The 13866-nt window shown below is 42.7% G+C and overlaps 1 protein-coding gene across 1 annotated transcript in view; it reads left to right on the top strand.

Moving 5' to 3' along the window:
- Positions 1 to 13866, top strand: part of Fgd6 (FYVE, RhoGEF and PH domain containing 6) — a 108825-nt gene that overhangs the window by 53923 nt on the left and 41036 nt on the right. The window contains exons 4-6 of the mRNA XM_021204981.1: positions 1203 to 1270; positions 1389 to 1419; positions 12249 to 12400. Coding sequence (XP_021060640.1) covers positions 1203 to 1270; positions 1389 to 1419; positions 12249 to 12400 — 251 coding nt within the window. The remainder of the gene's footprint in view (positions 1 to 1202; positions 1271 to 1388; positions 1420 to 12248; positions 12401 to 13866) is intronic.

The following is a 13866-nucleotide window of genomic DNA, read 5'->3' as shown; positions in this document are numbered from 1 at the left end:
CCTGAGTATTGGAATTACTTGTGCGTACACAACCTCACTGGGCTTTTTGTGATACTCATAAGTGTTTTCTTTCTGGTATTTTAACATTTCTAGTTTGAACTTTTGCTGTTCATTTGATCGGTTGGTTGGTTGGTTGATTGGTTGATTGACATGGGTCTCACTATGTAGCCCTGCCTGTTCTGGAACTTACTATGTAGACCAGGCTGGCCTCAATCTCATAGAGATCTAGCTGTGTCTACAAGTGCTTGGATTAAAGGTGTGTGTCCCCCTCCCAATCCCATTCCTGATTTCTCTCAGCTACTTCTTTCTGTATCATCATCTTACTAATTCCCCATGTTTGTAGTTGAGGTATTGTGTGGAGCAGTAGACCTTGCCACCAGACAGAACAGGTAAGGTTGTAGCAAGCTCAGAACCCCAATAAATCTCATAATTGAGAATGGCAGGAGTTCATTCTAGCTCCAGACCAGGTTCGTGTCCTGGGGCACGAAACCATGACACCCCATGAAGAGGACCATGACATCCGGTCATGTAGCATAAAAACTTAGTTCTCCATGCTAATGAGAACTATACTAGATAGGCCAATGAGCTTCCCTTCTTGGGCATCCCTTCCTGCAAAATGTATTTAATTCCTGATTCATCCTGAGGAAGATGTATGCATCCTCATCCGCCATGAATAAAATGGTTTGGACAAGCAAGGACTGTCTCTTTCATCTAGGACTGCCGCTGGGTGATTGAGTCTCCCATAGAAGCCCGTCTTCCAGCCCCTCCATACGTTTGACACTCATTTGTGCCAAGCCATCTTCTTCCCCATGCTGGGCCCCACAGATTCCATTTCTCAGTCCCAGCAGTACTCAGGAGTTTGAGAACCACAGCCTCTGTCCCAACCCCTGTTATTTTCACCTAGAGAAACATGGGCTGGGACCCCTATCTGAGTTTCACCTTCCTTTGAGCAGCATGTCCACAGCCCAGCACTCCAGCAGCGAGGGAGAAATGCAGCCTAACACCCCTGCATTTCACCTCCTCTGAGCAACACATCAGTAACTCTCTGACACCCCAGTGGCAGGGCAGAAATGCAAAATGACAGTATTGCATAGTGTGAATTGTGTGCTAATGAGGATGGGGGTAAAGTGCTCATCTAGCGAGCTCATGGCTGACCCCATACTTTATGAATTCATGCTTCTCAATGCACTCTTGAACTTCAGGATGAAGATGCTGGGATGAAAAGCAAAGTTCATCATATTGCCGAGGAGATCATGAGCTCCGAGAAAGTGTAGGTATCGAGTTACAGGCTCAGAAGACTGACCTTGCCCAGTTGGCCTATTAAAAAAAAAAACAAAACAAAAAAAAAAACGCTTTCCTTTTTTTGTTTTTTTGTTTTTGTTTTACAGGTTTGTGGATGTGTTAAAGCTTTTGCATATTGTAAGTATCTTAATATTTTTTTCAACTCTAAGATTATTCCTGTCTTGCTCTTTCCTTACCCCAAATGTTCTCAGCATAGCTAACAAGTGAATGATACACACGTGCTCTCTAGTCCTTAGTCATATTTTAAATTTACAAAAAATATGTACTTATAAATTAAATATGTATGTCTAAATTATGTATATGTATATATAAAATAGACATTTTTCGAAATGTCTGTATTCCATTTATACCCAGATATACCTAGATGATTTCTAAAAATATGTCTTTAGCACCTTGCATTTCTTCATAATAATGAGCTATGATGGCTGTTGCTATTGCTTCTGCTCCTTCTCCTCTTCCCCTTTTCCTTCTCCTTCCCCCCCCTCCCCTCCACCAAACTACATCCTCAGCACTTACAATGAGGATGACTTATCTTTTAGGGCATTTCTTCTCCACTCCTAGCAGTTCCCAGAAACAGACACTTGAGACAGACAATTTTATAGCTAATTTTTTTTTCATACAAGTCGTCATACTTGAGTAGACCTGTTAGGAAACAACTGTATATATTTGACCAGGTACTTATTTTTCCTCTTACACTTTTTTGTCCCTGCAAGGTTTTTCAAAATTTGGTGAGCACTGGCAAAATTTGGTGAGCACTGGAAAAATTCGGTGAACACTGGCAGGCAAAGTACTTTTAGTGTTGCTTTGTTTTGATTATAGTTTGGCAAGATATCCTAAATACCCCAAACATCCCACACATGCGTGCTACTATATGTGCTCAAGTCTGCTTGAAAATTTCCCTTGAAAATTAGATTGTTTGCCTGTCTGTCTCTGTGTGTGTGTCTCTATTCCCCCTTGAGCCCTCTATTCCTTTCTTTTTCTCACTCTCTTACCCTCTTTCATCATCTGTCTTTATCCCTCTTTCTCTCTTGAAACAGTCTCATTTTATCCAATCTTTGACTCAGAGGTGTAGTGATCCTCCTGCCTCAGCTTCCAGAGTCCTAGTTACAGTTTTGAGCCACCAGATTAGACCACTATCTGATAGAATATTCTAGTCTCGTTCCGTTGTGATAAAGCACTGGGACCAAAAGCAATGTGGGGAGGAAAGGGTTTCTTTGCCTTACACTTCCAGTTCAAAATCTATGTTGAGGGAAGTCCTCCAGGCAGGACCCATTGGAACATTGTTTACTTGCTCAATGTTTAGCTCATTCTCAGCTAACTTTCATATAAGCCCACACCCACCTGCCTAGGGATGGTGCTGCCCATAGTGGGCTGTGCTATCTTCAGTCAGTCATCAATCAAGACAGTCTCTCATGAACATTGTCACAGGCCAACTAGTCTGGCAGTTCCTTAATTAAGGTTTCTTCTTCACAGGTGACTCTAGTCTGCCAAGTTGAAAACAATTAACCAGCACATAGACTCTCAATAAACCTAGAAAGCTAGAACCAAGGCCACCTGGACATAAAGATCTTGCTGTAGTGAATTAATCTGCTCTACCTCCCCAGCAGTGGCTGTGTGAGTTCCTTGGTAGCCACCATCCAATGCTCTGGATTCTTGAATAAAAGGCACACACATGCAGACTTCTATTTTAAGATGCCTTAAACAGTGCAGTGTCTGAGCCACTCCCTAACATCCATGTTGCTAACACCTCCCCTCTGATACTCCTGAGTTATTACTTACTGAAATCTGTATTCCATCTTTGCTACCCAAGACCCAATTTGGGGTGAGGGGAGGTGGGGGGACTGGGGCCACTCTTCCCTGCTGTTACATGGCTGGTATTCTGTCTTCTGCTGCTGTTAAGCTTGCATCTTATTCTTTCCCTGGCAATGGCAATTCTCTTTCTTCTTCCTTGGGTTCTCTTGCCTGGGAAATCTAAAAGTTCCACCTCTGTCTCTCTTCCCAGCCATTGGCTGCTGGCAACTTTTCCAATCAAAGTTAACTGGGGATAGGGACCCTCAGTGTCTTATACTCAGATGTTTGAGTTCCCATGTAATTTTGGGAGCTGAATTAACACAAATAATATTATAAACAATCCACATTTCACCTTTTTTTTGTTCATTAAAAAGGCCTTATCTCTCAGATATATAATGAACATAGTGATCACAGTTGTGTAAGCTATAAGAAATGATATACTCCATCAATTTTGTCAATTTAGGTACATTACGCTAATATCTGTCTTAAAAGATTTAAAATCCTGTATCTGAATTGTTTTGATTTGTAACTTGTATTACCATCTGAAAACCATCCATTCAAATCTAGATCATCTTTCTTAATGCTAAACAACTTAAGTTTGATTATGAGACTATAACTAGCCTTCAACCCCATCAGAGATCAAAGAACAAATTATATATTACCTGAATACATAGGAAACACCAAAACATAGGTTCCAAAACTTTACCAATTTGCAGAGACAGTTGAATACCTGGACAGTCGCTCATTCCTCAAAGCATTGGAGCATCTGTCTTTAGCCTTCTGGCTCAGAACCATCTGACAGACTTAGAAATGGAGCAGGAACTATGAAGGACTAGCTTACTCTGACTTGGCAGAGCTAAGCTGTCGACTATCCCTCTGTCTTGTGTCCTTTCTTGGACAGTATTTTTTGTCTGAAGATGAATTAGGGAAATTCTTGCTCAGTGGCTACCTTGGCACAATTGGAGCAACTCCATATGAGGGTTTTGATGATCACTATCTTCCTTGAACCGTGAAGGGGGTATTGTCAGGTGTAGACATGTCTCCTAGTCAGAATTTCTATTAATAATGAAAGATATCTTAATACCAAATATAATGTGTTATTTATTTTTCTATGTGCAATATAAAATGAACACATCTCCCCACTTCCATGGTTTCCCACCTCAAAATTGTCACTCTGTCACAAGTACACCCTTATCTTGTGAGGTATGTGGACTTTCAAATGATCATGCAGTTTGTCTTCTCTCTAGCTCCTGTTAACATGGCTACCACTTTCTCTTTTGAGCAGTTCCATTCACATTAAGACTTCTGGATGAAATTCATTATTATAGCATTTTTGTCTTGCTTCTGTCTTCCCTTGCCTTGGTTTGGCATCTCCTTCTCTCAGTGGCTGTATTTCAGATCTTTGCTTCTTGGCTTCCAAAGACTTCTGGGTACCTAATAGTTTTGAATAAATGGCCTTCTAATGAGCATTCTTTAAATACCTTTTAGTATATTATATAACTATATTATACAGATTATTTTTAGCCTCACAACATCTGTAAAACATAGTTGTGTTTCCCTTTGTTTATTTTAAATGCAGAATGTAACCTGCTAAAAAAATACTACTAAATGTCAAAGCTGGACTTTGAAGTCTTGTCTATGTGAGTTCTTGGTGCAGAAATTAATGTTTGCTTGCACTCCTAACCGTTGCTATTTATAGCATATCTGTAGGATGTAGTATGTCCCTAGCATATTTGTTGCTTACAGAAGTCTTTTCAGCTGCCTAGGAAACCAGAGAAACTCTTGTTTTTCATCTTCTAAAGATGAAAATGAAGCTGGATTTTTTTTTTTTTACTTATATTTCTTATGAACATGACGCATTAATGTTACTAAAGAAGGTTGAGAACATGGGGTAAGCACTTGGTTTCTATGGTGTTTTGCATTGAACGCACTGATGGTTATACACAACCTGATCTGTGCATACAGAGCAGGAAGGGCCATTTCACCTGGAAACATACTTCCATTTTTAAAACAAAGTTAGCAGAGCACCCTGGTAGACACCTGCAATCCCTGCACTTGGGAGGCTGAGTCACAAAAATCACAAGTTTAAGGCCATCCTGGGTTCTATAACAAGACTCTGCTTGAACAAACAAGGCCAAACCAAGGTTAAGTTATCGAAATGGGGACTTTCCCTTTGACTTCCCAGTCTTCCCTTTATTTTTGCATATTTATCACGGCTCTTTGAACCCTGCAGCTGCTTTGCTTTGCTTTGGTTTTCTGTGTCTTTTACTCACAGATAGCGCCCATCCATTCCTGTGTTTATGTAGGCTTTATAATTCACGGTCTCCTGATAGTGGTTAAACAATGGCTAAAGGTCAAGCCCTCCTCTTGGGACCGCTGGTAATTAAGTCACAAACTCTTCCCGGGTTCTGGAGATAGCCTGACTATATAGGGGAAGCCATCTGTTCTCTGCTTTAGGGCCTTGCTCGGATGTTCAGACTTGATCCTCTTTGCACAGATGTTTTTGCTAAGGTCTTCCCCAACTGATTAGAGTAGGCAGAGTGAGCATGTTGATATCATAAAGATTTGGAGTTGTTCTGGAACTTATTTATGGGCTGTTGGGGGAAATTGTTAAGACTAATATTGTAATACGCTTTATTATTTAGAGGTCCCTTTCAGTCTTTAAAAATTCCAACTTGAGCAAGCATTTAGTGAATGTAATCATAGGTGGTCTGACTTTGCATACAGAACCTTTGGTTGGTTTTTATTAGAATTAGTGTTGTGTCTAGTTGATGTCAGTAATATCCATTGTGTGACTAATATTTTCTGCCTCCTCTTCTCCTCCTTTATTTTAATTATGCAGTCTCTTTGTCTCTCCACCCTACTGTCCTTTCCAGTGCTGGTTTTCAAACCCAAGGGCCTCACACAGTCTAGGCTGGTGCTCTTCCACTAGGCCACACTAGCAGGCTCGTTACCCACTTCCCTGGAGTCCAGAAGATGCTCCTGCATCTTTGCTCACCTGCATCTGCACTGCTGTAGTGAAGGGAGCTTGGATGAATTTAGATGCTTCTGCCCAAAATAGTTTTGTTGCTCCTAAAATGTCACACTTTAAAGATTGTCACACTTTCCCTAATTATCCTGGCTGTTAGGATTTTTTAAAAAAATTACATGTTGTAATTATCTTTTTTTTATTTAAAAAAAAAAATGGGCCCTCCATCCAGTGGTACCACTTTGGTGGTGGCTGAGGTTCATGAGTTGCTGGGGCATTTATCTGTGTTTATGAGTTGCATCTGGCCCAAGAGTCAGAGTGCATTGTTTTGGGGGAGATAGAGCCAAGGAATGGAAGGAGTACAGTCGTGGTTGCCCTGACTGTTAAGTTACTTGTCGGAGATTTGGCGTTCATTGTCTTTTAGCCTGGAGGCAGGGATGCCCTTTTCTGAGCTGTGTTGTTGAGCATTTAACCTAAGATTTGGTGTGCTGAGCACTCTTTGCCACCAAGAAAGCCAGTGATAGTGCCAGGTGAAAATAATTATTAAGTGACATTTAAAATGTATATGTGTGTGTGTGTGTGTGTGTGTGTGTGTGTGTGTTGAGACAGGGTCTTTCTATAATGTAGGGCTGGTTATCGTGGAACTCAGTATATATGGCCTCACCCTCTGAGATCCACCTGCCTCTGCCTCCCAAGTACAGGGGTCAGCAGTATTCACCACCATGTCTGGCCTTTTAAAAAACATATATTAAGACAGACTTTGTTCATTACCAGTGTGCTGATTTTGTGGTGGTAAAGGAACTGGACTTTACTCCAAACACAGAATTCATAGTCAAGGAGAAAGTGAGTTTCAGTGAGTAGAAGGTTCCCAAAGGAAAAGTGGGAGACAGGGGGATCTGCTAATGCTTGAGAGATGGTGGAAGGAGAGGCGCAGGGCCAGACACTGGAGGGGGTGGTGAGTTCTTAGTAAAGCTAGGTTGGATAAGGAAGTGCTTTGGCTGAGCACTTTGGTAAAGCAGAGAGTTATTGTCAAACACCTGCTTAGAACATACTACTGTGGCTCTTGGAGGTCCAAACTCTTCAAGTTCCTATAGTCTTTATTAAATGTCCTTTTTTTGAGACAGGGTCTCCCTGTGTAGCTCAGTGTAGCCTCAGACACACAGCAATCCTCCTGCCTTGGCCACTCCCCACCCCCAAGTCCTGGGTTTATGCAGGAACATATGCCACCATCCCTGTCTTTCTTTGGTTTTCTCTTAAGTACAAAATAAACTTTCTATTCTGTTTTGAGCTCCTACCATAATTTTCAAAACTATACCATTGGTCTTCAATTCATCTACAGCTGCCCCAAACATCCAGTACTCTAAGAAAACAAATTGTGCCTCACCAGGTTGTGATAAGAGCCTCCTGAATGGTGGCTACATCATTGGTCAGCCCCCCCCCCCCTTGTATTTGGCTGGTCTTTTAAAATGTGTCTCAAATAAACAAGTGTCTGTTCTGGCCGCGATGGAAGACATGGAATGTAAAGTCTGGCCGAAGCAATGCAAGACTGGTTCTTCATCCACTGTCACTGTCATGATGAGGAAATGCCTTCCAGTTGGAAAACAAAAGTTATTCTGCTGCCAAGCGACCAGAATAGTCTCCACTTAATTCTTCGGGAAGACAGCAGCATGCTTGTTGCTTTGCTGAACAGGAGCTCTTGCATCTGAACTGTGCTAATCACTACACTGGCAGATACATGGACCGCTGCTCACCTTGCTGAGCTTTGAACGTATTTACCATCTGGGACATGATTCATAAGTGTGTTCTGTAGTGTTCCTTGATTGATCGTAGACAGTCTTAACGACTTCCAAGAGCTAAGTAGCTGTGTTTTCTCCCAGCAAATGCCAGGACTGATTGAGGCAAGCTGCAAGGGATGGAATATGGATGGAATGTGGCTGCTGTCAGCGTGCTCTCTGGAGATGCCTGTGTGGTTCACTAAAACTGGAGCTTTTGCAAACTAAATTCTTGTTTGATATTTTACTAATTAGTTACACAGTTCTGAAGTCGCTATGTATAGATAAGGTGTCCCTTTAGATTAATATGACTAATGGGACAATAAAAATGAACCTAGGTTCTGCTTCCAAAAAAAGGTTTTAGTGTTTGCTAAGAGCGTGAGGAGGCTGAGAATGTAGCTGTTGTAGACTTTCCTGCCTAGCATTCGGGAAGCCCTGGGCTTAGTCCTGAGCATCTAATACACTGGGTGTGGTGCTGCAGGCCTGTTATCCCAGTGCTGGGGAGGTAGAGGCAAGAAGATCAGATGGTCAAGGCTATCCTTGGCTAATTAACAGTTTTGAGGCCATACTGGCACGTCTGTAATTCCAGTCATCCAGAGGTTGTGAGGCAGGATTGTCATTTCCTGAGGCCATCCTGATCTCAACAAGACTGTCTGAATACATAAAGAAAACATTGAGGGGAGATGGGAGTGTAGCTGGGCAGTGAAACCTTGTCTGCATTCAGAAGACTGGGAACGTAATACCCCGCTCTGTAAAGAAACTGGAGTGTACTTTTGGGTCGGAAACCTTCCGTTCTTTTAGAGAACATGTGAGGATTTTTTAATTTGGGGTTTGTTTTGTTCATTTCCGTATCTTCATTTTTATTTTTTAATTTGTCCCGGAGAAGTAAGAGATACTCTTAATTAATTTGTCTTTTAGGAGAATATACTGGAGGGATCAACAGAGGAAATGCTAGCCCTTTCCAAGAGAGAGCCTAGTGAGTTTGCGCAGGATTCTACTTGAGAATTTGTAATCAGACTGTTAGGAGAAGGAATGGTCCTTTGTTTTGGAGTTTTGAACTGGGGGGAGACTCCTGTATTGTTTAACTTAGATCTTGAGGCCCACCCTCAGGACAGTGGAGCCTCTGCCAACACTTATCTCCTCCCTCACTCTTTCCTCCTCTTCCTTCTGCAGTGATGGGTGTGGTGCTGGTGACCTATATTAAAACATGTCAGTAGTCTTAGAAAGAACAGAAGATGAAAATATGTGGGTTTTTTTTCTTTTTTGAGGGAAAAAATAAATATTTTAAAAGTTAATATATTTTCAATAGCCCCAGCTCCAGACCCCTGAGGGGCCTGCTAGAAGGGTTGATGGGCCACGCTGCCCTGGTTTGGGAGTCAGCCCACCTGGCTGTCCAGAAACACACTGCACTGCCACAGAAGGTGGGAGGCCTATAAGGGAACCCTGTGGGGAGAGCATGTGTGTAGATCTGGACTTCACCCACCCTACTGCTTCATCAGCATAAAATTCTGCTGAGTCATGAGGCCTTGTGGTGGGGACATGACTCTCTAGTGCAGGCCATGGGGCACCATGCCCTGCTGTGGTTGCACAGCTGTCCTGTCCAGCAAGAATATCTGTCTAGGGGCTGGAGAGATGGCTCAGTGGTTAAGAGCACTGACTACTCTTCCAAAGGTCCTGAGTTCAAATCCCAGCAACCACATGGTGGCTCACAACCATCCGTAACAAGATCTGATGCCCTCTTAAGGAGTATCTGAAGACAGCTACAGTGTACTTACATATAATAAATAAATAAATAAATCTTAAAAAAAAAAAAAAGAATATCTGTCCAGGGTGGCACATGGAGATGCTGAGCCCCCACTGGACCCCGTGTTGGCCTGGGAGATTGGGGAACCCAGAGGGCATCTGCTCCACCATCGTGTTCTGCGGGTTCATGAGATGCAGATTGGGGGTCCATGCCTTGGGTTGGTTCTCACTTTTGGGGAAGTATTGGAGGGTGCTGCTTGGTTTCTCAGAGGGGCTGATTCTGGGTAAGTCCCCTTCAGGAATGCTGGCGGGTAAGGCTGGGCAGGATTCCTCCCCCCTCCCCCCCCCCCTCACTAGTTCATTATGGGTGCCATCCAGGGAGTCCTCAGGTGGACATGTCGCCCGTGAGCTTTTGTGGCCAGACACATCCTTGCCTATCAGGTGCTGCTGGGGTGGGTATGGGACCAGGTGGCTGGGTTTTAAAGTGTAAATGGTGAGCTCACTGGGAGCTTGGCTCAGGGAGAGGAGCATTGACACCTAGAGTCAGAGTGTTGTGTTGACTGTACCAAATGTGTTGCAGTAAGTTTGTGCAACAGCCAATTAAACATTCTTGCTAGTACTATAGTAGTTGTGTAACAGTTGCACCTATTTCACAAGTGAGGAAACCAAGGCCAGGTCAAGGAAGCACAGTCAGTCAAGGGCAGTGGCCGAGATCTAGACTCCTGATTGCCAAGTGGCTCCCTCTGCAAAACTCAGCTAGAGGCTCCAGGTTGGGAAACGACTTCTGACAGAGATGAGGGCCTCTTAAATCCAGAATGGAGTTAGCTAAGACCTTCTTAGAACTTGTTAATTTTTTTAATTGAATATTTTTGAGAATATCATGCATAAGTACTACACTTACATAATTTCTGCCACTCCCTCCAACTCCTTTTCCCACTCTCAACTCCTGCTTTGCCCACACTTCCCAATTCACTCTTTAATCACACCCACAGCCACACAAAATTTACTGAGTCTACTTAGTATTGCTCCTATGTGTTTACGGCTGACCATTTGGGATTGACTAACCTATCAGGGTCATTCCCTAGGAAAAAAAAGGATTCTTTCCTTTCCGGCGGCTTATAGTTCTTCATCTAGGTGTGGGGCCTTGTGCAGTTCCCCCCTTTCATGTTGGCACATCAGCTGTTTAGGCAAAAGTTGTGATTTCGTGTGATTCCCAGTCATGTCTAGAAGATGCTGTCTCAGAGCAGGTTTGCTGAATTTCTGGCACTTACCATTTTTTTCTCTCCACAATTCCCCAGTGTTTTCTGAGCCTTGAGTGTAGGGGTTGTGTTATAGGTGAACCAGTTGGGGCTGGACACCCTACGATCATTTATCTTCTATATTTTGACTAGTTGTGGGTCTCTGTGGATCTCTGTAATCGTCCCTGTGTATTGCAAAGAGGAGCTACTCATATCTGTGGGTATAAAGATCAATATTACAGATAAAGATAAAATATATATTGGTTTATGTATCAGTCAGAGTACTCTAGAATAACAGAATTTGTAGAATGGATCTCTAGTATACATATATAGAAAAAGGGGGTTTATTAGAATAACTTACAAAATGTAGTCTAGCTAATCTAACAATAGCTGGCTATGAATGGAAAGTCTAAGAATCCAGAAGTTGCTCAGTCCCCGAGGCTGGATGTCTCCGCTCGCCTCAGTAGAAGTAGGCTTCTAATGCCAGTGAGGGAGTGGGCTCGAAAACAAGGCGAGGGCAGGCAGGCCACAAGCAGGAGCTTCCTTCTTCTTTGTCCTGGTGTAGGCGTCCATTGGAAGGTGGGGCCCAGATTAAAGGTGCGTCTTCCCACCTCAAAATCCAGATTAGAGATGGATCTGTATACTTCAAACTAAACAAAAGTCCCTTAATGTTGTGCCCTCCATTTCTGGATATTAGTTAATTCCATATGTAGTCAAGTTGACAACTAAAAATAGCCATCACAGTTTAGAAAAATGGCAGTAACAGGTTCTTCTCTAAGGTCTTCACCAGCCACAGGCTACGTGTGCACACCACCAGGAGTGCATTTCCTCATACTGAGCAGGCCTTAAGTGCGATTATACAGTTGTTGGTGACCCCAAGATAAAGATGCTGCTATTGCCCTCCAGGGCTGTCTTCCCTCGCAGGTCATTGTTGCAGTGCATAGGCTTTCCATCTGGGTAAGACTGTTTATTGGTTGTTTTCCCCCTTGGCCGTTTGCATAACACTTTCGGCTAGTATGAGAGCTAGTCTGGGGAGGAGGCTTCCAGGTCAATACCAGCTTGTTTCCTGCAAGCGCAGTGTCCAAACTGTGTGATGTCTTCCACAGTAGGGTCTTAACTTCAAGTTCTTGGAGGCAACTAAGAGTAGTGTCAACAGCTTGTCTTACGTTGGGAGTCTCTTAGATTGCCCTGGTGAACAACTTCTGGTGCCTAGCACTGGGGTTTTGTTAGTTCCTGCCTCCTGAGGGAGCATTATCACCCCATGTGACAAAATTCCTAGAGTTACAAACCAGTTTGTAGATATTTCTTTGTATAATTGAGAGATAAGATAGCTTCGTGATTATGGATCTTCATAGGGTAGACAGTGACTAGGCAAAGAGCTTTTGATCAAGTTATGTGAATGAACAGTGACTTTTGCCCCCCTGCTTGTAATAGGACTTCCGGGGTGCTGTAGCTCATGCGTCCAGGCAGCTCGGGAAGCCCGTGATTGAGGACCGGATCCTTAACCAGATCCTGTACTACCTGCCTCAACTGTACGAGCTCAACCGGGATCTCCTGAAGGAACTGGAGGAACGAATGCTCAGCTGGTAAACCGTGGGACGTGTCAGCTTCCCCAGAGTGTGCAGTGTAAAATGAAACTGCAGCGACCCTGCGGGGAGAGGGAGAGTGGTGTCTCCTATACAACGTTGTTTCGGGATGTTGAAATTTTTGGCAGTTACCTGTAGATTGAATATTTCTGATGGCCATACACTAGGTTTAAATACATGTCATTTAAAAAGTTTTTCAGTAGTGCCTGTTCAGACCCAAGCTAAGCCAATTTAGCTAGTTCCTTTTTAAATTTTGTTTTGTTTTTCTGTTTATTTATTGAGACAGGGTTTCACTTCCTGATACATTCCAGGCTGTAATTTTTTAAATTATTTAAATTATCATTAGTGAAAATGAAGTATAATTACCAAAACAATTCCTGTACATAGTTTATCTTTTGTTCTTTATATAATTTTATATTAATATTACCCTGAATGGTTTTAAATCCTAACTATAGGCACATAAGTAGAAAGAAGTTAAAAAATTTTTTTTGCTTATACTAAAGGCTTCCTCAAATTTTGGATCTGTAGATGGTCTGTAGTAGAAATATTAAGCATTCCTAAAAACCAGACTACATTAACAAAAGAGATAACCTTCAATTGTGGAAAAATTTTCACTTATTGTTAACAAAATACTTCAAGTCTTTGAGTAAGGTATTTTCTCTCAAAATATTCTTTTCATGGAGCCATGTGGAGCTTTTGCAAGCCCCAATAGTAGGGAAGCCGAGGCAAAAGAACCACAGGTCCATTGATTTGTGGGCAACTCACAGAGTCTCTGTCTCAACAGAGAGTGTGAAAGACAGGCTGGCAAGATGGCTCAGTGGGTAAAGGTGCTTGCCACCAAAGGTGGTGACCTGAGTTTGACCCTCAGAACCGGCATGGTAAAAGAATGGAACTGACCCTTAAAACTTGTCTCCTGACCTCACATTCATGCCCCACTCAAAATAAATAAGTAAATCAACCCACAAATATTTTTTAAAATTAAAAAAAGACATGGGAATTTAGCTTAATGGATTGCCTATCATACAAGAAGCCCCAGGCTCAAATATATATTTGTATTCCAGCATTTAGAGCACCAAATACTCCATATGTAGATTGAAATGTGCATGTTTGCCATAGTAAGACTGATTTAAGGGCTCCCACTGTTAGAGAAATTACACTATTTTCAATTCAGGACCAGACAAGGAGGGGCCAGTCTTTATCTATAAAATAAAAGTTTGAAACTCTGGGTAAGGACCATTGTTTGGTGACGCTGAGATGGCTGAGCCAGTGTGCAGCATCTCTCTGCCAGGGAAACTTGCAAGCAGAGCCTACCTTGCTGACCTGGAAACCCATGGCCCTGTGCACCTTCCCACGGTGACACCTCTGCTCTGCTGTCTTGTACAGCATACTTAGCCAGCATTGACTCTTCACCTTGGTCTCCAGGCCACAGATCATGCTCTGTTCCACAAGGAAGAGCGTGGTCCAAG

Source organism: Mus pahari, chromosome 9, assembly GCF_900095145.1.
Source record: "Mus pahari chromosome 9, PAHARI_EIJ_v1.1, whole genome shotgun sequence".
Taxonomy (NCBI): domain Eukaryota; kingdom Metazoa; phylum Chordata; class Mammalia; order Rodentia; family Muridae; genus Mus; species Mus pahari.
This window is presented reverse-complemented; position numbering and strand designations above follow the sequence as displayed.